This window comes from Felis catus, chromosome E2, assembly GCF_018350175.1.
Source record: "Felis catus isolate Fca126 chromosome E2, F.catus_Fca126_mat1.0, whole genome shotgun sequence".
Lineage (NCBI taxonomy): Eukaryota > Metazoa > Chordata > Mammalia > Carnivora > Felidae > Felis > Felis catus.
This window is the reverse complement of record NC_058382.1, coordinates 7686158-7707612: the sequence shown is the minus strand read 5'-3', so window position 1 is coordinate 7707612 and position 21455 is coordinate 7686158. Positions and strand designations below refer to the sequence as shown.

At 53.5% G+C, this 21455-nt stretch overlaps 2 protein-coding genes across 3 annotated transcripts in view; both read left to right on the top strand.

The window, feature by feature from the left end:
- Window positions 1-1474: 1474 nt before the first annotated feature.
- On the top strand, window positions 1475-8629 carry NR1H2 (nuclear receptor subfamily 1 group H member 2). The gene is made up of 10 exons (XM_006940956.5): window positions 1475-1940; window positions 2053-2187; window positions 2789-2850; window positions 2931-3062; window positions 3437-3727; window positions 3810-4081; window positions 4281-4460; window positions 5118-5217; window positions 7502-7710; window positions 8044-8629. The coding sequence occupies exons 3-10, from the start codon at window positions 2808-2810 to the stop codon at window positions 8188-8190; spliced, it is 1374 nt and encodes a 457-aa protein (XP_006941018.3). The 5' UTR covers window positions 1475-1940; window positions 2053-2187; window positions 2789-2807; the 3' UTR covers window positions 8191-8629.
- A 1295-nt stretch (window positions 8630-9924) lies between these two features.
- The window catches only part of POLD1 (DNA polymerase delta 1, catalytic subunit), a 29200-nt gene continuing 17669 nt past the window's right edge, over window positions 9925-21455 (top strand). For both annotated transcript variants that reach the window (XM_023245137.2, XM_045046185.1), the window contains exon 1: window positions 9925-10047. The gene's annotated coding sequence lies outside the window, so the exon portion shown is untranslated. The remainder of the gene's footprint in view (window positions 10048-21455) is intronic.

Here is a 21455-nt window from a genome sequence, read left to right as displayed (position 1 = left end):
AAGTAGGTATCGCTTTATTACAAATTAGCTTCCAGGAGTGCCTGGGTGGCTTAGTCGGTTGGGCGTCCAACTACAGCTCAGGTCATGATCTTGTGGTCTGTGAGTTCGAGCCCCGCCTCAGACTCTGTGCTGACAGCTCAGAGCCTGGAGCCTGCTTTGGATTCTGTGTCTCCCTCTCTCTCTGCCCCCTCCCTGCTTGCTTTCTGTCTGTCTCTCTCTCTCAAAAATAATAAATATTAAAAAAAAATTTTTTTTAAAAACAAATTAGCTTCCATTTATACATCTTTTGTGTTGCAGTTGGTGAGGTAAATGATATTTCGTTGCTGGGGACACAGTTCAGCTATATTGTTTTTGGATTTCATTTCAGAATAGTAAAAGAATTACACATTACAAATTACCTGTGATAAAAAGAAATAGAACTAGCCATCAGGGAAGTACAAATTAAAACCACAGTGAAGGGGCATCTGGTTGGCTCAGTTGGTTAAGTGTCCAACTTCGGCTCAGGCCATGGTCTCATTGTGAGTTCAAGCCCTGCATCAGGCTCTGCTAGGGATTCTCTCTCTCTCATTCTCTCTCTCTCTCTCTCTCTCTCTCTCTCTCTCTCTCTCTCCCGCCCGCCCCCTCACTCTTTCTCTCTCTCTCAAAATAAACTTAAAAAAATAAAGAAAGAAAAAACATAGTTCTGGCATACTAGGATCCTTGTTTGAACCTGGCCCGGTTCATGCTTTTTACCTGATTTAATCATACCAATGAACTCTTGTTGGTCTCAGTTTAAAATTCTTTTAATGCTTATTTATTTTTGAGAGAAAGAGCAAGAACGGGGTAGGGGCAGAGAGAGAGGGAGACACAGAATCTGACCCAGGCTCCTGGCTCTGAGCTGTCAGCACAGAGCTAGACCTGGGGCTCCAACTCACCAACCATGAGATCATGACCTGAGCCAAAGTTGGGCGCTTAACCAAATGAGCCACTCAGGTGCCCCTAGTTGGTCCCAGTTTAGAAGAGGAAACTGAGCAATGGGGAGGGTAAATAGCTTGGCTCAACATCACACAGCCAGGAAGTGAGAGACAATAGATAGTTCAGCCCTTTCCCTGGAACCCCATGTCCGTGTAATCACACCTTTTATTGGTAACATACTCAAATTCCACAGCTTCAAGATCATGTGGGAATGGACAAAACAAAGTGTAAAAGAGCATGGTTCATACATTCCAGTTTCCTGAAAATGGATGTATGATCAATATAGATCAGATTATCGAGGGAAGACTTTGGAACGATTCCTTCTACCTATTCAATTACTGTGAGTTTTCTTTAAAAGCTGTTATTTTTCTCTTCTTGGTATGAGAAGGCTATGCCTTTTTTTTTTTTAATTCCTATCAACAAGTGTATTTTTTAAACATATTTTTCCTGGATCTAGGTTTGTAATTAAATTTATTTAAAACCAATAAGCAGCGCGCCTCTAAAATCAGAAAACTTGTTTAATAACCAAAAAATGACAAACATGCTTCAAATCGGCCGTGTGCGAAAAGGAGCTATAGGCGAGGAAATTTATGCCGAGCCAATCCTTGGCCGCAAACACCGAGGGGCACTGGGATGACTTAAAGCCGCTCCGTGGGGGCCGGAAGGTTTGGGACTGACCACGCCCCCCTCGCCGGCCCTGCGTTTGATCGAGCTGGTCCGGAACTCTTCTGTCTGGCCCCAGCGGAGCTACCCCGGAGGGTAAACTTCCGGTGACCGTACGACTTCCGTGCGGGGCAGCCGATTTGGCTAGTCCTAGGCGGACCGGAAGTCCGTCACTCCAGACTACCCGCCCCTTTCCTAAAGTGACGCACGGCGGGGTTGCCGGAAGAAGTGGCGAAGTTACTTTTGAGGGGATCCGAGAAGCGGCGGCGTGCCAGGGGCTACGGAGGAGGAGGAAGAGAAGCAGAGCAAGGGGACCGAGGCAGGTGCACTAGAGTATGGGAAGATGCGGGAGGCGTCCCGGGCCCGGGGCTTCCCGGCGTTCTCCGCGCTGCCCCCGCTCAGCCCCTTTCTCTCCTTCCCCCCCCCCTTCCGTAGCTCGCGCTGTCTCCGGCTGTTTCCAGGGCAACGGGAGTAAGAGACCCCCGCGAGAGGCGGCCCACGGGACCCTCGCGCGCAGCCATGAGCCCCGCCCCCCACTGGTGTTCGGAGAGGGGCGGGACCTGGAGCGAGGTATGGGGGCGGAGCGTGATGGGAGGAGGTGGAGGCGGGGCAGGATGGGAGGGGATGGGGCCGGGCCTGGAGGGAGGGGTACCGATGGGGCGGGGCAACAAAGTGGCGGGGCGGGGCATTGTGGATAGAGTGAGGGTGCAAGCTACAAGGGTTGGGCGGGACCTAGAAGGAAAAGATGGGGAGGAGGTGGGGTCAGAATGGGAGTTGGGGTGCTTCTTCAGCAGAGGTGGGGAGTAAGAGGAGGCAGGGTGAACTTGGTGGGAAGGGGGAAGTTAGGGCGGAGCACGATTGAAGCAGAAAGGGCAGTACCTGAAGAGGGAGTGGGCAGGATCCGGAGTGGGTGGAGCCTACATGAGGGGCGGGGTCTAGGTGAGGGCAGGGCTTGAGACCCAGCCGGAAGATCTGGAGCAATCGTGGGTGGGGTCTGTCAGAATCGGAGGAGAGGTTTTACAGGCCGGCAGGGGCCTGGGGTGGGGTCTGTGTGCAGTAAAGGAGGAGTCTGGAGAGATGGAAGAAAGTGGTGCATCCTTCGAGACCTGGGGCTGGCCTAACCTGACCCTCCCTGGCCCGACAAGGTTCTCAGTCCCCCTATATTCTGCAGGTTGCTCCGTGACTCCACCATGTCCACTCCCACCACCAGTTCCCTGGACACCCCCTTGCCTGGTGAGCGACCCCTTTCCCAGCCCAGTCCCTCTCCCATTGCACACTTGGCAGGAGAAACTCACTGTGCTTCCCTCTCCCAGGAAATGGCCCGCCTCAACCCAGCGCACCCTCTTCTTCACCAGCTATAAAGGAGGAGGGTCCTGAACTGTGGCCTGTGGGTCCAGACCCTGATGTCCCAGGCGATGACTGGGCCCGTTCAGCCTGCAGCGAGGGTGAGATGGGGCCCAGGGACAGGGGCTCGGGATGGATATGGGGGGCCTTGAGGGGAGATCTAGGAAGGGAGAAAGATAAAAAATCAGAATGGGAGGCCCCAGTTTCTTGTTGATTTTTTTTCTTCTGCTTCTTCTTGTCACTTCTTATTCTTTTTTTCCTTCACTTTGCCTGTGAGTGTGTTTTTTTCCTGCCTGACACCTTTTGTTGTTATTTGTTCCTTGGGGTTCACACATCTTTCCTTCTGAATTGCCGTCTCCCTGGTCACCCCCTATACACTGGCTCTTTGTGTCTTCTGTGTCGTGGGGATGGCCCTCTGGCTGCTGTTTCTTTTGGGGGCTCTGTCTCTCTCATGGCTTCTCTCCGCCCACCCCAGTCGTCCCAGACCCGGCAGAGGAACCAGAGCGCAAGCGAAAGAAGGGCCCGGCCCCAAAGATGCTGGGCCACGAGCTGTGCCGCGTGTGCGGGGACAAGGCCTCCGGCTTCCACTACAACGTGCTCAGCTGCGAAGGCTGCAAGGGCTTCTTCCGGCGCAGCGTGGTCCGAGGCGGGGCCAGGCGCTACGCCTGCCGGGGCGGCGGAACCTGCCAGATGGACGCCTTCATGCGGCGCAAGTGCCAGCAGTGCCGGCTGCGCAAATGCAAGGAGGCCGGGATGAGAGAGCAGTGTGAGTGCTGGGGAGGGCGCCGTGCTCGCCTGGCCCGTGCCCAGCTCCGGGGCCACCGCTGAGGCCTCTGTGTCCCGAATAGGCGTCCTGTCAGAAGAACAGATCCGAAAGAAGAAGATTCGGAAGCAGCAGCAGCAGCAGCAGCAGCAACAGTCACCTGTGGGGCCATCGGGTGGCAGCAGCTCAGCCTCTGGGCCTGGGGCTTCCCCTGGAGGGTCTGACGGAGGTGGCCAGGGCTCCGGGGAAGGCGAGGGTGTCCAGTTAACAGCCGCTCAGGAACTAATGATCCAGCAGTTGGTGGCGGCTCAGCTGCAGTGCAACAAACGCTCCTTCTCCGACCAGCCCAAAGTCACGGTACTGCCCCTCCCGCAGCCTTGAAGGGTGATGAGGCCAGTTGGGGGAAAGCCATCAGGGCTGCAGCCCAGGGCATGGGGAGGGAACAAGGCTCCAGAGGGCGGGGCCTTGGAGAGGAGGGTCTCCTAGGGCGCATTCTCCTAGGGGCCTCGGGCTCATTGGAGGAATCTGTGAATAACCTTGACCCCCCTGGCCCTAGCCCTGGCCCCTGGGCGCGGACCCCCAGTCCCGTGATGCACGCCAGCAGCGTTTCGCCCACTTCACGGAGTTAGCCATCATCTCAGTCCAGGAGATTGTGGATTTTGCCAAACAGGTGCCTGGCTTCCTGCAGCTGGGCCGCGAGGACCAGATTGCCCTCCTGAAGGCATCTACCATTGAGGTAACGGGCAGCCTTCCCATCCTCAACATGGCCCTTCATTCCTGCCCACAGGGAACCCCAGGGATAAGCCTCAGGACGGATGTTGGGGGAATAGGGATGAGCGAGACCCCTCTGGTGGTTGCCCTCGTGGGGACGATGTCCTACAGGGGGACGTCGAAATACTAAACAGAGAGTCAGAGCCTCCCATGAGCCAAGGAGAGAGAGGAAACGGGTTGAGGCTGAGAAAAATTGAGGATTGGCTGGGAGGACGCACTCTAAAGAATGTGCTGAAAAGGCCATTCAGAAGAGTTGACATTTAAACCAAAGCAACAGTAACAAATAAGTATTGAGTTACTAGTGGACCCCAGGCTCCATTCCAAGTCCTGGATAGGTCGCAGTGAACAAAACATGCCTGTCCCCATGCCCTGCAACCACCTGGGGAGAGTATCCTGGGAGGAGGGTGCTGTGGGCGTTGAACCTGGAGGAGGGAGAGCTTGGAGTGTCGGGCGTGCTGACTGCAGGCCGGGGTGACTGAGGGAACGTGCTTGGGGGCAGAGGGGTGAGAGGTGATTCTGGCAAGATTAGGTCCCCCCACGGGCCAAGAGAGGAGAGACCGGTGGCTGCCAGGTCACAGGGACTCGTGGCGCCCCTGCCTCCTCCTCTCTCTGCTGCCCACAGATCATGCTGCTAGAGACAGCCAGACGCTACAACCATGAGACAGAGTGCATCACTTTCCTGAAAGACTTCACCTACAGCAAGGATGACTTCCACCGCGCAGGTATGGTGGGGAGAGGGCTGGGGGGGTGCAGGGCCGTTGCCCCTGGGGAGAGGGCTGGGAGGGTGCAGGGCCGGTGCCCCTGCCGGGCCTCTACTGGTGGCAGACCTGAGGCCATCTCGCTCTTGTCTGAGCCTCTATTTTTTTACCTCCAAAGTGGAGTGAGCCAGCCTCAAAACGAGATGAAAATGTATTTATTGAGTGCTGAGTCTGTCTGCTGGGATGCAGTGCGGGATGAGACAGAGGGGTGTGTGCTCTCACAACGGGGCATTTTGATAGGAATTAAGAAAAGACACTCCCTCCTTCCCAAACCTGGTGTCACTGGAGGGAGGCCGGATCTCAGTTCATTGTGAAGTACGCAACCTACGCAACTGTACGCGGTAGGTCCCTGCCGTCCAAGAGCACTTACCTGGGGATGTGACCTAGGCAGTGGGCTTCTGGAGGAAGTGCATATGAACCGAGGCCTGAGGGGTGAGATGTATTGCCTAGGAAAAGGAAATTGGGGGGTAACAATGCCCACCAGGGAACCCCATGTACCATAAAAGCCTTGTTCTCCCTCAGGCTCGGGCTTCACTCTGTGAGTCCAACTCTCCCCCATCATCTCTTCCCGGGCCACCTCTCTATTTTCCTAACCCCATATTCTTCCTTTCCTCTAGCCACTGGCCCTCCCAGTCTCCTTTGAATATGAGTGTGGCAGGGGAGCACTGAGCGGGGAGAATGTTTCTGGCAGTGGGCTCAGCACATACAAAGGCCCTGAGGTGGGGGAAGAGCTGGATGGTGTTAGGGAACTACAAGGAGGTCCAGGCATCTGGAACACAGGGAGATGAGGCTGGAGAGGAGGTTGGGGTCCTACCGCTTCCCCCCATCCTCTGCCATTGTCCTCCAGTGCCTCTCCCTGGAACACTGTCGGGGCCCCTCACTGGGTTCTCCCAAGTGTGTCTGTTCATACAGCGGTTGGAAGGGTCGTATTCATAGTTAGCTCCTGTCCCTCCTCTTGCTCGCTACCCCTGCATGGCTCCCGTCTCACTGGGAGAAAAGCCAGAGTCCTTGCCATTTTTCACAGGCTCCGAGGGGCCTCTCCACCCCCAGCTCCCTTTGTTCACCCTCCTCCGGCCACACTGGTCTCCTCCCTCTTACTTGAACCCACCAAACATGCTCCCGCCTCAGGCTTTTGCAGTTGCTCAGCCAACATGGGCGACCACCTCCTCCTGGTTTGCATGGGACCTTTGTGGTGTCAACATTTGGAAGCCTCAAGGCCCAGAAAGCTGCCCAGTCCTGGGAAAAACAGACAGGTGGTGCCCACCTGGAACACTCAAAACGTCCCCGTGACTCATCCCCTCCCCTCCTGGTGGTTTCTCAAAGGTCACCCTACCGTGTGGCCTTCCTACAGCGTCACCCTGCACACCGGCCACCTTGTCTAAGATGTTGATTTGATTTTCGATGCCCCGATTACCTTTCCTTGTGTTACCTTGATCCAGCTCACAGACCGGATGGTTTAGTTACACGTTTGTCTGTTGTGTTCCCTCAACCCCCAAGTGCAAGTTCCGCAGGAGGGGAGGCTGTGTCTTCTAAACAGCTCTGCCCCGGGGCCTGCCACACAGTAGGTGCTCAACAGAGTCTGAAAAACAAATGAATGAACTACTCCTGGGGATGAGTTCAGGCCTTACTCTGTGAACATTGGAAGCCACCACAGGGGTGACGCAGTGTGACCTAGGTTTAAAAATCTTTCTTTGGGGCGCCTGGGTGGCGCAGTCGGTTAAGCGTCTGACTTCAGCCAGGTCACGATCTCGCGGTCCGGGAGTTCGAGCCCCGCATCAGGCTCTGGGCTGATGGCTCAGAGCCTGGAGCCTGCTTCCGATTCTGTGTCTCCCTCTCTCTCTGCCCCTCCCCCATTCATGCTCTGTCTCTCTCTGTCCCAAAAATAAATAAAAACGTTGAAGAAGAAAAGAAAAAAAAAAAAAGAAAAAAAAAAAAAGAAAAAATAAAAATCTTTCTTTTTCGTTAGGAGAGAACCGGGGAGGTCGGGAAGGAGGTGAAGGCAGTGATGAGGTCGCAGGAACTACTGAACAAATGTTCACATTCGTTACTCGTCCCTTTATTCAGGCAGGGGTTAGGGCGCACTGCCCCCGTGCCAGCCACTCGGATGGGGACACAGCTGAACAGAAATGACCAGAAGGCTAGCATTGCTGCCGTGTCCCTCGCCCCGCTGATAGCAGCGTCAGGGACCCGGGCTGGGGCCAGTTCGGGGCTGGGGGAGCTCATCCGGCCCCGCCTCCCGCCCCCCCAGGCCTGCAGGTGGAGTTCATCAACCCCATCTTCGAGTTCTCCCGGGCCATGCGGCGGCTGGGCCTGGACGACGCAGAGTACGCCCTCCTCATCGCCATCAACATCTTCTCCGCTGACCGGCCCAACGTGCAGGAGCCGAGCCGCGTGGAGGCCCTACAGCAGCCGTACGTGGAGGCCCTGCTCTCCTATACGCGCATCAAAAGGCCGCAGGTACGGGAGCCCACCCCTCCCAGGGCCCTGGCGGGGACAGGCAGTCCAGGCCCCACGTGGGGGCTGCCGCGGGCTGAGGTCTTGCCTTCTCATCAGAGCTGGGCCCTGTCTGCTGCCCCCACTGCCCGGCTCCTCTGGCAGCGCCCTGAGCCCTGGCCGGTGTCCTCTTGGCCAAGTCTGTCCTCAGGCCTCTGTCCCGTGACCAAGGAGCCAGGCCCAGTGCAGGCATAGGGGCGGGGCTCCCCACGCTCTGCCCGGCCCCTGCCTACACCGGTGGTCCGGTTGGGCTGACCAGAGCCCACCTCCTTCCTGCCCCCCCCCACCTCCCCGCAGGACCAGCTGCGCTTCCCCCGGATGCTGATGAAGCTTGTGAGCCTGCGCACGCTGAGCTCTGTGCACTCAGAGCAGGTCTTTGCCCTGCGGCTCCAAGACAAGAAACTGCCGCCTCTGCTGTCTGAGATCTGGGATGTCCACGAGTGAGGGGCCTGGCCGCCCTGCCCCACGGCCCTGTACCCTCCAACGCATGGACGTTGTCGCCTCTCCTCCTGGAGTGGGAAGGAGCCGGGCCTGGGGTCCCATCTTGTGGCTTATAGCACAAGCCCTGGCGCCACCAGCCCTCAGCCCTCGGGTGAGCCCCCATTAGGGTCCAGGAGGCTCCCTCCCTGCCCACTGAGTCTTCCTGGGAGGGCTGGGTGGGTCCTAGATCCCAGCCTCTGACCCTCCTAGCACTACCGGCTGCCCTCCCCACCCAGCTTACACCTCAAGCTCACTGCGCAGTGCACCTTGAACAGAGGGAGTGGGGGGCCCGTGGCTCTCCCTGACAGCCTGAGAAACCGCAGGCCCCCTCCCTCTGTTCCTTTTATTTAATAAAAACTAAAAAAAGACAAAAACAGGAAAATAAAGTATGAATAGAAACCTGCCCTGAGCCAGAGTGAGTTCAAGATGTATGGGGGATGGGATCAGCCACCTGAACCTCGTGTTGCTAGGCTGGTGGAGGGTTCAGGGTGATGTGACTGAGTGTGGGGGTGGGGGAGGAAGTGGGGTGTCCAGGAGAGGCTGACAGCCTTGGGGTCATCTTCCTGTACTAGGTGAGTTGGAGACTGCCGAAGGACAAAGAACACTTAAGTGGATGAAGGGTCAGGCTCTCAGTCCCCAAATGTTTCCTGAAGCCACTGGGCAGTGTGCTGGCCGTTCTGGGGATGCAGATGATATTCACGTAACGTGTGTGGGGGGCACTTACTATGTGGCAAACACAATTTTAGGCACTGGAAACACCAGAGAACAAGATGAAGCTCCTCCTGGGAGGTGGCTACCAGTCAGGGCTGGCAAAGGGGGGATGGATGGGGCCAGCTAGCATGGAAGGGAATAGGGGCTTTAATGCAGGCAGCGCGTGGCAGCATGGGAGCCCAGAAGTAGAAGGCAGGCAAGTCCTCTCATGTCCCAAGGGGGAACCTAAACCATGACAAGGGGGCTGGGCCCCCAAATTGAGGGGAGGGCGCATGCCAGGTCTGGGAGGTGGGAGAGTCTGGTGATTTCAGAGTAAGGACGGGCTGTGGACATCTCTTAGTCCCTCCTTCTCCTGGGCCAGGCTCCCAAGGGGTCTCAGAAGTGAGCTGGGTGGACAGTCCTGGCCAAGAGTGAAGGGGGTGTTGCTTGGAGGGATGGGCTGGGTACTGAAAGGTGTGGTTTTTCTTTCGAGCAGCTGGGGGTAAGGTGGGGAAGTGACTAGTTAGGAGGAGAAGTCCTGTTGCAAACAGTGTGCCCGGCGCCCCCACGTGTGCCCGCCCTGCGCTAAGTCTAGTTTACAGGTAGGGAAACCGAGGCATGAGACAGACCTGACCGGACCTCCCCTACACGGGGAGGGCAGACGTCAGGTCTTCCGCCAGCGGAAAGAAGGGCCGTGCGCAAATTGTCCTCTCGCCTTGGCCTTCCGCAGAAAGCAGGCCCGCGAGCCGAGGATACGCGCGATGCCCCCGCGGGCGGGGAGCCGGGGCCGGCCGCGCCGCCGCGCCGCCGCGCGCAGCGAAAGCCGGAATCCGCTGAGCTGCCGTCGGAGGGGGCGTGGCTTGAGCAGGCCCCTCTCTCAAGGCGGGGCGGGGTTTGGCGAGAATATATGGAAAGTGGGAAGAGGCAACATCCTAAATTGGACGGACGGGGCGTGGCCTAGTCCCAGTTGAAAGGAGGGGCGTGGCTCGAAGGCTTGTCGGGGCGTGGTCTCGCCCTACTTGGGCGGGAGGGGCGTGGCCCAGGGCGGCGCGCGGCGGCTCTGAGCCTGCGCGCGCCGGAGTCAGGGGTCACAGCGACGTAGGCTGTGGCGGGAAACGCTGTTTGAAGCGGGTGAGTGAGGGGAGAAGGGGGCTTGAAGGGACTCGACTTGGCAGAGAAGGAAGGTGGAGGAGTCGGGCATGTAGGCCTGAGAGAAGGGTTGCGAAGGGGAGCGTGGAGGCGGGAGGGCGCGCGGTAGAGGGGCGAGGGCCAGTGGTTCTGGGCGCGTGCGCGGGGGCGCGCAGGAAGATGATTGGGGCTGGGGGGCCCCTCGGGATGCGGGGGGCTCTTGTGCTGGGCGCCTGGCCCCTGGGGTGAGCTGGGAGATGTACCCTGGAGGATCTTTGGGGCGACGGGATCCCGGACGCAGTGGAAGACTGAATTGGTGCACGTGGTGGCATGCTGATATGCTTTATTCTCTAAATATTGAATACTCCGTGCCAGGCACTGTTCTAGAAGCAGAGGCTACAGCCCGAACAAGTCAGAGAAAGTCGTTGGCTCAGGAGAAGACAGACAGTAGACAAGTGATAAGTAATAACGATAAAGCAACGCTTTCAGGGTTTGATACCTTATCCGAAGTGAAATAAAACAGGGTAGCCTGTTTCTTTAGCTGGAATAATCAAAAATCCTCTCTCTGGGGAAGTGACATTTGACAGAGCAGTCAGCCATGCAAAGAAAGATTTGGACAGGGGGACCATCAGGTGCAAAGGCCCTGAGGTGGGAAGGAATTTGGCTCCTATTCCAGGTTCCACAGGGAGCCATGGGAGGTTTTGAGCGTCAGAGCAACATGACCCACCCTGCGTTTTGAAAAAGTCCCTGGGTGCTGATTGAAGATGGGATTGAAGTGGGAGCAGGAATGCAAGGAGGAAGACCAGTTAGGAGACAAGTGGGGACATTGGCTCAGACCACAGTGCTGTCAGCCTCAGGTTGTCTTCGGGGTTTGAGCCAGCAGGACGCGGGGGTGTAAGGAAGAACTCAGGCGGCTGGGGTATGTGGTTTGGCTGGATGGAGAGAGAAGGCGGAGGCAGAACGGATTCGGGGTGCCACTCTGAGGTGGCAGTGAGTGGGCAGGGTTTAGAGAGAGGCAGGTTGATGATGTCACCTTCTCAGCTTTATAGCCCCACCCAGGCCAGGTTACCCGTCTACCCCCAGCCCTGGCTGCACTTCACCACCCAGGCCTCCTGTCCCGCAGAGACGCTCCTTTCCCACCGAAGGCCTTTGCCACGCTGTTCCTTCTCCTGCGATGCTTTTTCTTCTCTCTTCGGTCCCTTTCACTCAGCCGCTCTCAAGAACAGGCACTTTCCTGGGCACTGGGAAGCCAGTCGTAATTCAGTTTGGCTGGGGAGAGGACAGGAGATCTCAATCCAGAGTGCTCTGAGCCAAAACGAGGCAGCACTGGTCTTTGGGAAGCGAGAGAAGCTCCAGGGACTTGGGAAATACTTGGGTCGGTGGCACTCGAGAGGAGTCTAGACTGCCGCACCTTGAAGTGACCTGCGTTCCGGACACCGCGTGAGTGATGCTGGGACCCTAACTTGAGTGAGACCCTGACCCCTGTTTTTTGTTTTTTGTTTTAAGTTCTTAAATTTATTTTGAGAGAGGGAAAGAGAACGTCAAGCAAGCTCTGCGCTGTCAGTACAGAGCCCAACGCAGGGCTTAAACTCACCAACCACGAGATCACGATCTGAGGCTTTTTTTTTCTTTTTCTTTTTTTTTTTTTTAATTTTAAGATTTTTATTTATTTTTTTTTTTAATTTTTTTTTCAACGTTTATTTATTTTTGGGACAGAGAGAGACAGAGCATGAACAGGGGAGGGGCAGAGAGAGAGGGAGACACAGAATCGGAAACAGGCTCCAGTCTCTGAGCCATCAGCCCAGAGCCTGACGTGGGGCTCGAACTCACGGAGTGCGAGATCGTGACCTGGCTGAAGTCAGACGCTTAACCGACTGCGCCACCCAGGCGCCCCAAGATTTTTATTTTTAAGTAATCTCGGTAACCCAATGTGGGGGCTCAAACTCACAACCCCGAGATAAAAAGTCACATGCTCCACCGACTGAGCCAGCTGGGCCCCCAGTGAGGCCTGTTTAAAAAAAAAATTTTTTTTTAATGTTTATTTATTTTTGAGAGAGAAAGACAGAGTGCGAGTGGGGGAGGGGCAGAGAGAGAGGGAGACACAGAATCCGAAGCGGGCTCCAGGCTCGGAGCTGTCGGCACATCAGCACAGAGCCCAGCGTGGGGCTCGAACTCGTGAACCACGAGATCATGACCTGAGCTGAAGTCAGATGCTCAACCGACGGAGCCACCCAGGCGCCCCGATTTATCTTACTGTCCGTCCCCACAACGCCGAATGAAAACTCTGTGAGAGCAGGGGTTCTGTCTTGTCTCCTGCTCTGTCTCATGCGCCCTGAAGAGTGCCTAGGACAGAGGGTGAAGATGGAAGGAACTTACAGAATCTTCACAGAATCTCCTGAGGCAGGTGCTGTTACCCTCCGACGCAATGACTAGAACCAAGGCCCAGAGAGGTGAAGCTGTCTCCCCAGGGTGGCACAGCTAGCTTGGAGGGTTCAGAGGCTCATCCCAGAGCCCCCTTCTGAGCCAGCACCGCAGACTGCCGGCCTCCAGGGGTGTCTGGCGAGGTACGGGGGTGAACTCTCTCCCCAGCGAAGGAGACAGACTGGGGATGGATTCCTCTGCTGGCTCGCCCCTGTACCCTGGCTCACGCACCTAGCGAGGGAAAGGTTAAATAATTGCAAAAGTGCCTGTTCCGTCTGCCCCCTCCCCAGAAAACGACCTGCTTTTCGTGCTTTGGCCTCGTCCCTCCTCTGGGCCTCCCTGACTCTCACTACCCTTGTCGCAGGCCAGGGACCATCTGGGCCTGTGTCTGCCTCCCCCGCCAGACGGGAACCCCTTGAGGTCTGCTGCTCCTCTGCGTCCTCAGCATTGCCCGGCACGGGCTTTGGGAAGTGTGTGCTGGGTGAGACTGCCCCCCTGCTTTTCTCAGCCACCTGACTCCTCTGTCTGCAGAGACCCAGCTCCAGTTCAGCTCTTCCAGGAGAGTCGGCGGCCCCCCGGGGCACCCCAGGCAGCTGGTCCTACTTCCCTTACTGTACAGGTGCACCCAACCCAGAACTGCTTCAGAATGTGAGCCCCCCCAAAAACGGGTCAGGGGGCACCTGAGTGGCCTAGTCGGTTAAGCGTCTGACTCTGGATTTTGGCTCAGGTCTTGATCACACAGTTTTGTGAGTTTGAGCCCCGTGTCGTGCTCTGCACTGGCAGCGCAGAGCCTCCTTGAGATTCTGTCTGTCTGTCTGTCTCTCTCTCTCTCTCTCTCTGCCTGTGCTCACATGCTGTCTCTGTCTCTCAAAATAAATCTTAAAAAAATTTTTTTAATAAATTAAAGTTAAAAAAAAATAAACAGGCCTCGCTGAGAAGGTGACATTTAAGCAAAAACCTAAAGGAGGGGAAGGAGGAAGCCATGGGGACATCCGGGGAAGAGTAGGGCAGTGGGAACAGCTCGTGCAAAGGTCCTGAGGTAGGACCAAGCCTGGCACGTTCAGGGAAGAGAGAGGAGACAAGTGGCTGGAGCCAAGTGCACAAGGGGGAGAGGGCAGGAGATAGTGTCCAAAAGGGAAGGGGTGATTGCGCAGGGTCTGTGGGCTAGCCGGAGGACTTTGCTTTAGCTCTGCATGAGATGGGACCCAGGGGCTAGTTCCGAGGGGAGGAGGGATGGGATGACCTGGCATGTTCGTAGGGGATCTCTCTGGTTACTGTGCGAAGAGTACACTGAGGGCTCCTCATTCATTCAACACATCGTTCTCCAGCACCTGCTGTGCGCCAGGCTCTGTTGTAGACACCCTCAAATGCTTCAGTGACAGGGCAGACCAGATCCCTGCTGGTGCTGGGCTCAGGTTCCAGCAGGGGGAGACAGACACAAAGCAGTGCACAAAATAATGCTGCCAACAACCTCTGAGAACCAGAGGGGCAAGGCTGGGGGCCCAGCGGGGGCTGGGAAGTGCTGAGACTCGGTCCAGTGGCAGTAGAGCCTATGGGACTGACAGGTGTGTTCTGAGGGGAAGGGAGAAGCTGGGGTGACTCCGAGGTGGTTGGCCTGGTGGGAGTTGCCTCTTCCCGAACTGGGGGAGGCTGTGGGATGCAAGGAGCAGGTCGGGGCAGGGGAAGGCGAGGGGCCCGGCTTTGGAGTGTGAGATGCCTGAAGAGACACAGGCCCAGTGAGCAGCTGGGTTGGGCAGGCTGGGGCCTGGGGGGCGGTCTGGGCTGGAGACAGGAAGGGCAGACGTGATCATCGGCATAGAGGTGGCAGTGAAAGCCGTCAGATAGAGATGGGACGAGAACCCCGAAGGAGGGAGTGTCACAGAAACCAGCGGGCACTCAGCGTTGTCTGTTTGCCAGTGAAGGGTCGAGAAAAGGAGAGGGCCCCGTGTTTCCCCAGCTCCTGTCCTGTGCCAGGACACACTGGGGCCTCTTTCCTTCTAATCCTTCCTTGCCTATGATGGGGAACTAGCATAGGAACCTCGATTTTGCTCCTGGAGTCCCCTTCCCTCCCACCGCACCCTCCTGGCCACAGCCCGCTGACCTGGGGAGCCAGACTGCCCCCCTCCCGCCTCCCTCTGCCAGGCCAGGGCTGGCCACTGCCCCTCTGCCCCACCCAGGCCTCCCCCTGCAGGTCCGAACTCCGTCTCTCTGGCCACCTGTATGGCTGGAGCAAAGGCCTCCAGGCTTTTTCCTTCCTGTGGGATAAGCCACTCATAGGCACAAAAGGAGAGGCCGTACAGGGCCTCCGTCCCTGTTCAAAGTGTGTGTGTGCCCGGTCCCAGCAGCGCTATCCACGATAGGCCAAAGGTGCAGACGCCGCCAATGTGCACTGAGCGACGAACGGATCAATACAACGTGACGCAGCCACACAGTGAGGCAATATTTGGGCGTAAGAGGGAATGAAGGGCTGACACCTTCTGCATCCCGGTGAACCCGGAAAACACTATCCTAAGTGAAAGAAGCCAGACACTGAGGGACACATATTGGAAGTGTCCGTGAATAGGAAAGGCCCAGAATAGGCAATCCAGAGACAGACAAAGTTGGTTAGTTGGGAAAGTGGGGTGGGGGTGGGCTGAGTTGAGGGGTGATGGCCAAAGGGGTGTGGGGATTCATTTTGGGGTGATGAAAAGGCTCTAAAGTTGACTGTGGTGATGGTCACACAGCTATGAATATACTAAAAGCCATCAAACTATACACTTGAAATGTGTGGGTCACATGGTGTGTGAATTCTATCTCAATAAAACTGTCCCGGAATGGCTGGGTTGGTTGGTCAGTTAAGCGTCTGGCTCTTGATTTCTGCTCAGGTCACGATCTCGTGGTTTGTGAGTTTTAGCCCCGAGTTGGGCTCCGCGCTGAAGGTGTGAAGCCTGCTTGGGATTCTCTCTCTCTCCCTCTCTCTCTGCCCCTCCCCTGCTCATGCTCTCTCTCAAAATAAATAAGTAAAACTTGGAGCTCCTGGGTGACTCAGTTGGTTAATTGTCCGACTTTGGCTCGGGTCGTGATCTCACGATTCGTGGGTTCAAGCCCCACATGATGTGCTCTGTGCTGACAGCTCAGAGCTTAGAGTCTGCTTCATATTCTGTGTCTCCTCTCTCTCCCTGCCCCTCCCCCACTCACACTCTGTCTCTCTCTCTCTCTGAAAAATAAATAAACATTAAAAAATTAAGTAAATAAGTAAAATAAATAAATAAGCATAAAGCTGTCCCATCTTGTCCCTCCCCCCCCTCCTGGGAAGCCAGTGTTACCAGTTTATTACCTATCTTCCCAGAATTATGCATTAAAAACAAACATGCTTTTACATATTCTCCCACACACCTTGTAAAAATGTTATTTTTAAATTTTACATATTTTCCCCCAACTTTTTTTTTTTTTTTTTTGGTAAGTAATCTCCACACCCAATATGGGGCTTGAACTCACAACCTTGAGATCAAGAGTCACATGCTCCACCAACTTTTGTCCTGAAAAGCACCCCTCTAACTTTTGTTCTGAAAAATTGCAAGGCTGCCTAGAAGTTGCGTGACAGGGGCCCTTGGGGACTCAGTCGGTTGGACGTCCGACTTCAGCTCGGGTCATGATTTTGCTGCTTGTGGGTTCGAGCCCCGCCCTCGGGTTCTGTGCTGACAGCTCTGAGCCTGGAACCTGCTTCCAATTCTGTCTCCCTCTCTCTCTCTTTCCCCCTTCCCCCACCATGCTCTTTCTCAAAAATAAATAAACATGAAAATTAAAAAAAAGTTGCATGACAGATACAACAAAGCCCTGTGTACCCTTTGCCTGGACTCACCAGCTGTTAACCTGCTGCATCATTTACTTTATCTGGATGCACATACACTTCTTTCTTTCTTTCTTTCTTTCTTTCTTTCTTTCTTTCTTTCTTTCTTTTCTTTCTTTCTTTCTTTCTTTCTTTCTTTCTTTCTTTCTTTCTCTCTCTCTCTCTCTCTCTCTCTCTCTCTCTCTCTCTTTCTTTCTTTCTTTCTTTCTTTCTTTCTTTCTTTCTTTCTTTCTTTCTTTCTTTCTTTCTTCTTTCAAGTTTATTTATTTATTTTGAGAGGGAGAGAGAGAATCCCAAGCAGGCTTGATGCTCACTGTGGAGCCTGATGAGGGGCTCAATCTCATGACCTGAGTCGAAATCAAGTCGGACGCTAAACCGACTGAGCCTCCCAGGTGCCCCATGTTTTCTTTTTTTGGCTGAACTATTTGTAAGTTATGGTCGTCATGGTACCTGACCTCCAAAAACTCTAGCAGAACAGTGACATCCTACAGAACTGCGGTTTAATCATAATCAGACCATTTAACCCGCGGCAATACTGTTACCTCATAGACAGTCCTTATTCAGTTTGTCCAGTTTCCTGGTAACATTCTGCGTAGCTATTTTCTTTCTAATTAATTGTTTTATGTTTTTTATTATTTTTGAGAGAGAGAGAGAGAGACAGCGTGAGCAGGGGAGGTGCAGAGAGAGAGAGACCTGGAATCCGAAGCAGGCGCCAGGCTCTGAAATGTCAGCACAGAGCCCGACACAGGGCTCTAACTCACGAACTGTTAGACCATGACCTGAGCTGAAGTCGGACACTTTGCCGACTGAGCCACCCAGGCGCCCGTGCATAGCTATTTTTGAGATATATATATATATATGTATTTTAAGTAGGCTTCATGCCTAGCACAGAGCCCAGTGTGAGGCTTGAACTCACAATCCTGAGATCAAGACCTGAGCTGAGATAAAGAGTCAGATGTTTAACCAACTGAGCCACCTAGGTGGCCCTGCTATTTTTTATTTTTTTTAGTGTGTTTTTATTCATTAGAGCGAGCACGTGCATGTGCGCACGAGTGGGAAAGGGGCAGAGAGAGCGGAACAGAGGATCTGAAGCAGGCTCCACTCTGACACCAGTGAGACTCCACTCGAACTCACAGACTCTGAGATCATGACCTGAGCTGAAGTCAGATGTTCAACTGACTGAGCCACCCAAGTGCCTCTGTTTTTTATTTTTTAATCTAAGATCTGATCTGGGGTCATGTTACATTTAGTTGCCAGGACTGTGCAGTCTCTCCTTCAATTTAAAAGTTCCCTGGCTTTCCAGCCCCCACCCTTCCATGCCATTGACATTTTTGAAGATTCCAGACTGGTAATTTTTGCAGGCCAGTCCTGACTTTGGCTTGATTGTTTCCTAATGCAAAGAATCAGGGCAAACTTTTTTTAGACATTTTTTTTTTTTCCTAATACAAAAAGATAGCAATCTAAGTACACCGTTCTGCACGTTGGTTTCTCTAACAATGGGTCTTTGAGAGCCCTCCACATGAATGCATGGATAGCTTCCTCATTCCTTTATACAGCTGCATAATATTCCATGGAACAGTCTTCATAGAATTTATTTAAACAGTCCCCCGGGGGAGGACATTTAGGTGGTTTCCAGTCTTTTGCCATTGCAAACAGTGCTGCCGGAAATAACCTCGTAAATGCAGTTTCTCATATGTGATAGTATATCTATAGCACAAACCCCTAGGTGGGGAAATGGGGCCTTCCAACTTTTATGTTTTAATGGAGGTGGAATTTACATACAGTGAAATGCACAGGTTCTCAAGTGGACAGTTGTGGGTAAGGTACATTTTTGTCAGCCCAGAAAATTCCCTCATGCCCCTTCTCAGTCAGCCTCTCCCTCCTGGTAAGCAACCACTAGCCTAATTTCTAGCACCATCGATTAATCTATTCTAGAACTGTGTAGGGGTGCCTGTGTGGCTCAGTCGGTTAGGCATCCCACTCTGGATTTCAGCTCAGGTCATGCTCTCACGGTTTGTGGGTTCAAGTCCCACATTGGGCTCTGCACTGACAGCGTGGAGGCTGCTTGGGATTCTGTCTCCCTTTCTCTCTGCCCCTCCCCCATGTGCACCTGTACACACACTCTCCCTCTCAAAAATAAACATTTTAAAAAACAAGTTAAAAAAAAAACTTTGTGTAAATGGCACCACACCATATATACTCTCTCATTTTCAGTTGACGTGAAATTAACCATTTTAAAGCGTAGAGTTCAGTGGCATTTAGTACGTTCACAATATCGTACATCTACCACCTCTGTCTACTTCCAGAACATTTTCATCCCCCCCAAAAGGAAGACCCCGTACCCCTTAGCAGTCACTCCCCATTCCTGCAATGCATACTTGTGTGCCTGGCTTCTTTATTTAAAAAAAAAAAATTTTTTTTTAAATGTTTATTTTTGAGAGAGAGAGAGAGAGAGTGCGAGCAGGGGAGGGGCAGAGAGAGAGGGAGACACAGAATCTGAAGCAGACTCTAGGCTCCCAGCTGTCCGCACAGAGCCCGACGTGGGGCTCGAACTCACGAGCAGTGAGATCATGACCTGAGCTGTAGTCGGACACTTAACCACCTGAGCCGCCCAGGCGCCCCTATGCATCTGGCTGCTTCTGTGCAGCATATTTTTGAGGTTCATCCATCCATTGTGTCACTAAGTAGCTGCCTCCTGTCTGATGCTGAGACATATTCCATTGTATACCATCCTGAACATTTGCCAACGACACATCCCCAGTCAGTTCAGGATTTTTCTGTGCTCTATTTGTTAAGGTCCGGGCTAAGCTGCTGGAACAGAGACCCCAAGGCACGGTGGCCCGGGCAAGATACAAGCGTATTTCTCCACATAACTGCCCTCAAGTAGGCATTTCTGCCCCAGAAGCTTGTCAAGGGGACTGGGTTCCTTCCATCTTGTAGCACTGCGTTCCCTGGGGTGTTGTCCTTGACCCCGTGGTCAGGGTTGGTTCACCCCCACTGTATCCATGCTCTAGCCATAGAGAAGGGAGAGGAGGCTAGAAGCAAGCTTCCTTTTAAGGCTGTCCCAGTCATTCCTTCCGTGAGATAACTCAGTAAAGTGACCATCCCTAGCAGTGCATGCTGGGAAATGTAGTCTCCGGCTGGGTTGCCTGCAGCAGCTCAGAGGCAAGGGGTCAGCTGCAAAAGGACGAAGGGGAGACTGGATCTGGGGTTTGGGTGGGGTTACGGGATCCAGAGGTGTTCACTTGAACTCAGGGCAGCTGACCTGTGCCCTTCCTGCCCTCCCTCCCAACTGGGTCTGGGGTCTGCCTTAGGTTCCTATACTCTGTCTAGGCCTGGATGCTGGGAGACATAAACTTTTAAAAAACTTCTTTCTTTTTTTAATCTTAAACTGATGGGAAGATCCAAAGAATAATACAAAGAGCATATACCCTTTACCCAGATCCACGTTTTAACATTTTCCCTTACTTGTTTTATGATTTGTATGTACATAAGCTTTCTTTTTTTCCTGTCTCTACACATATATGCCACCTAAAACAAATTTTTTTAATAGCTTGCATACATCATGGTTATTTACCCTTAATAGTTGAGTTTTTATTTATTTATTTATTTTGAGAGAGATAGACCGTGCAAGTGGGGGAGGGGCAGAGAGAGAGAGAGAGAGAGAGAGAGAGAGAGAGAGAGAGAATCCCAACCAGACTCCCACCTGCCAGCACAGAGCCTGATGTGGGGCTCAAAATCATGAAACCTTGAGATTATGACCTGAGCCGAAACCAAGAGTCGGATGCTTAACTGACTGAGCCACCCAGGCACCCTGAGTGTGCATTTTCTTAGAATATTCTCTTACCGAACCATAGTGAAGTTGCCAACCTAAAGAGGCTTAACTTGAATACAATCTTCTGTCGAACCTACTAGAGGATGTGTACTTTTGTATCAATATATCTTGTCAAAATACGCTCCAAAATGATTTTTTATATGTTGCAATTAAGAAAACATATAAATGGGGTGCCTGGGTGGCTCAGTTGGTTAAGCGTCTGACTTCGGCTCAGGTCATGTTCTCGCGGTCCGTGAGTTGGAGCCCCGCGTCAGGCTCTGTGCTGACAGCTCAGCCTGGAGCCTGCTTCAGATTCTGTGTCTCCCTCTCTCTCTGTCCCTTCCCTGCTCACACACACACACTCTCTCTCTCTCTCTCACGTGCATGCGCACTCTCAACAATAAATAGTAAACTTGTTTTTAAAACATCAAGTTTATTTTAAAAAAACCTATAAACATGTATATTGCAGCCTCTATTTGGTTTTTTGTTTGTGTTTACTACATTAGATCCTAGATTACAAGGGGAATACTATAAAGGGCATTTGGGGGGGATTGTTAGAGAAACTGGAAAATGGACTCTTTATGTTGTGATTGGATTGTTAAATGTCCTGGATTTGATCACTGCACCTTGCTGGGTATAGAGAATGTCTTTGGGACGCCTGGCTGGTTCAGTCAGTACGGTGTGTGACTTCTGATCCCAGGGTTGTGGGTTCAAGCCCCACTTGGGGCATGGAGCCTACTAAGAAAAAGAGAGAATGTCTTTGTCCTTCAGCAACACATTGTAAAGTACACAGGGGTCGAGGGGCATAATGTCTAACTAACATATCTACCTGACGCACAACTCACTCAACTGACTCAGAAAAAGTAAATCATGTGATGATGTGTGCATATTACCTTGTTACGTATGGAGGAGGTAATGAAGCAAATGTGGCGTCAAGCTGACACTTGGGGAATCTGGGTGAAGGGTGTGCAGGTGTGGAAATTTGAACTTATTCCAAAATTAAAAGGGCTCCGTTTCTGTTTTGTTTTTAAGGGGGAGGGAAGCCTCTGAAGTGTTTTGAGCTGGGAAGGGACCAGATCAGATTTGTGACTGGCCCGAAGAGGTGCTTCCTGGCCGCTTGTCGAATGAAGGCCCGGGCAGGCAGGGTGACAGGCGGGTGTGGACATCAGAGAGAGAGGTTTATGAAAGGAAGGGATGTGCTAAGGACCAGGTGTGTGAGTGTGAGTGTGGAGGCCCTGCAGACCGGGTGACAAGGGGTTGGCCAGGGGCAAGCAGACAGCAGAAAGGATGTGGAGGGTTTGAGCACGTGAGGAGAGGGTTACACCGAGGTGGGGAGTGGGCTGTAAT

What these genes read in the sequence shown, in the direction of transcription:
- NR1H2 (XM_006940956.5), top strand. Translation starts at nt 2,808, where the DNA reads ATGTCCACTCCCACCACCAGTTCCCTGGACACCCCCTTGCCTG. An exon ending in CCTGGACACCCCCTTGCCTG is followed by an intron (nt 2,851 to 2,930) that starts GTGAGCGACCCC and finishes TCCCTCTCCCAG; the next exon opens with GAAATGGCCCGCCTCAACCC. An exon ending in TGAAGGCATCTACCATTGAG is followed by an intron (nt 4,461 to 5,117) that starts GTAACGGGCAGC and finishes TGCTGCCCACAG; the next exon opens with ATCATGCTGCTAGAGACAGC.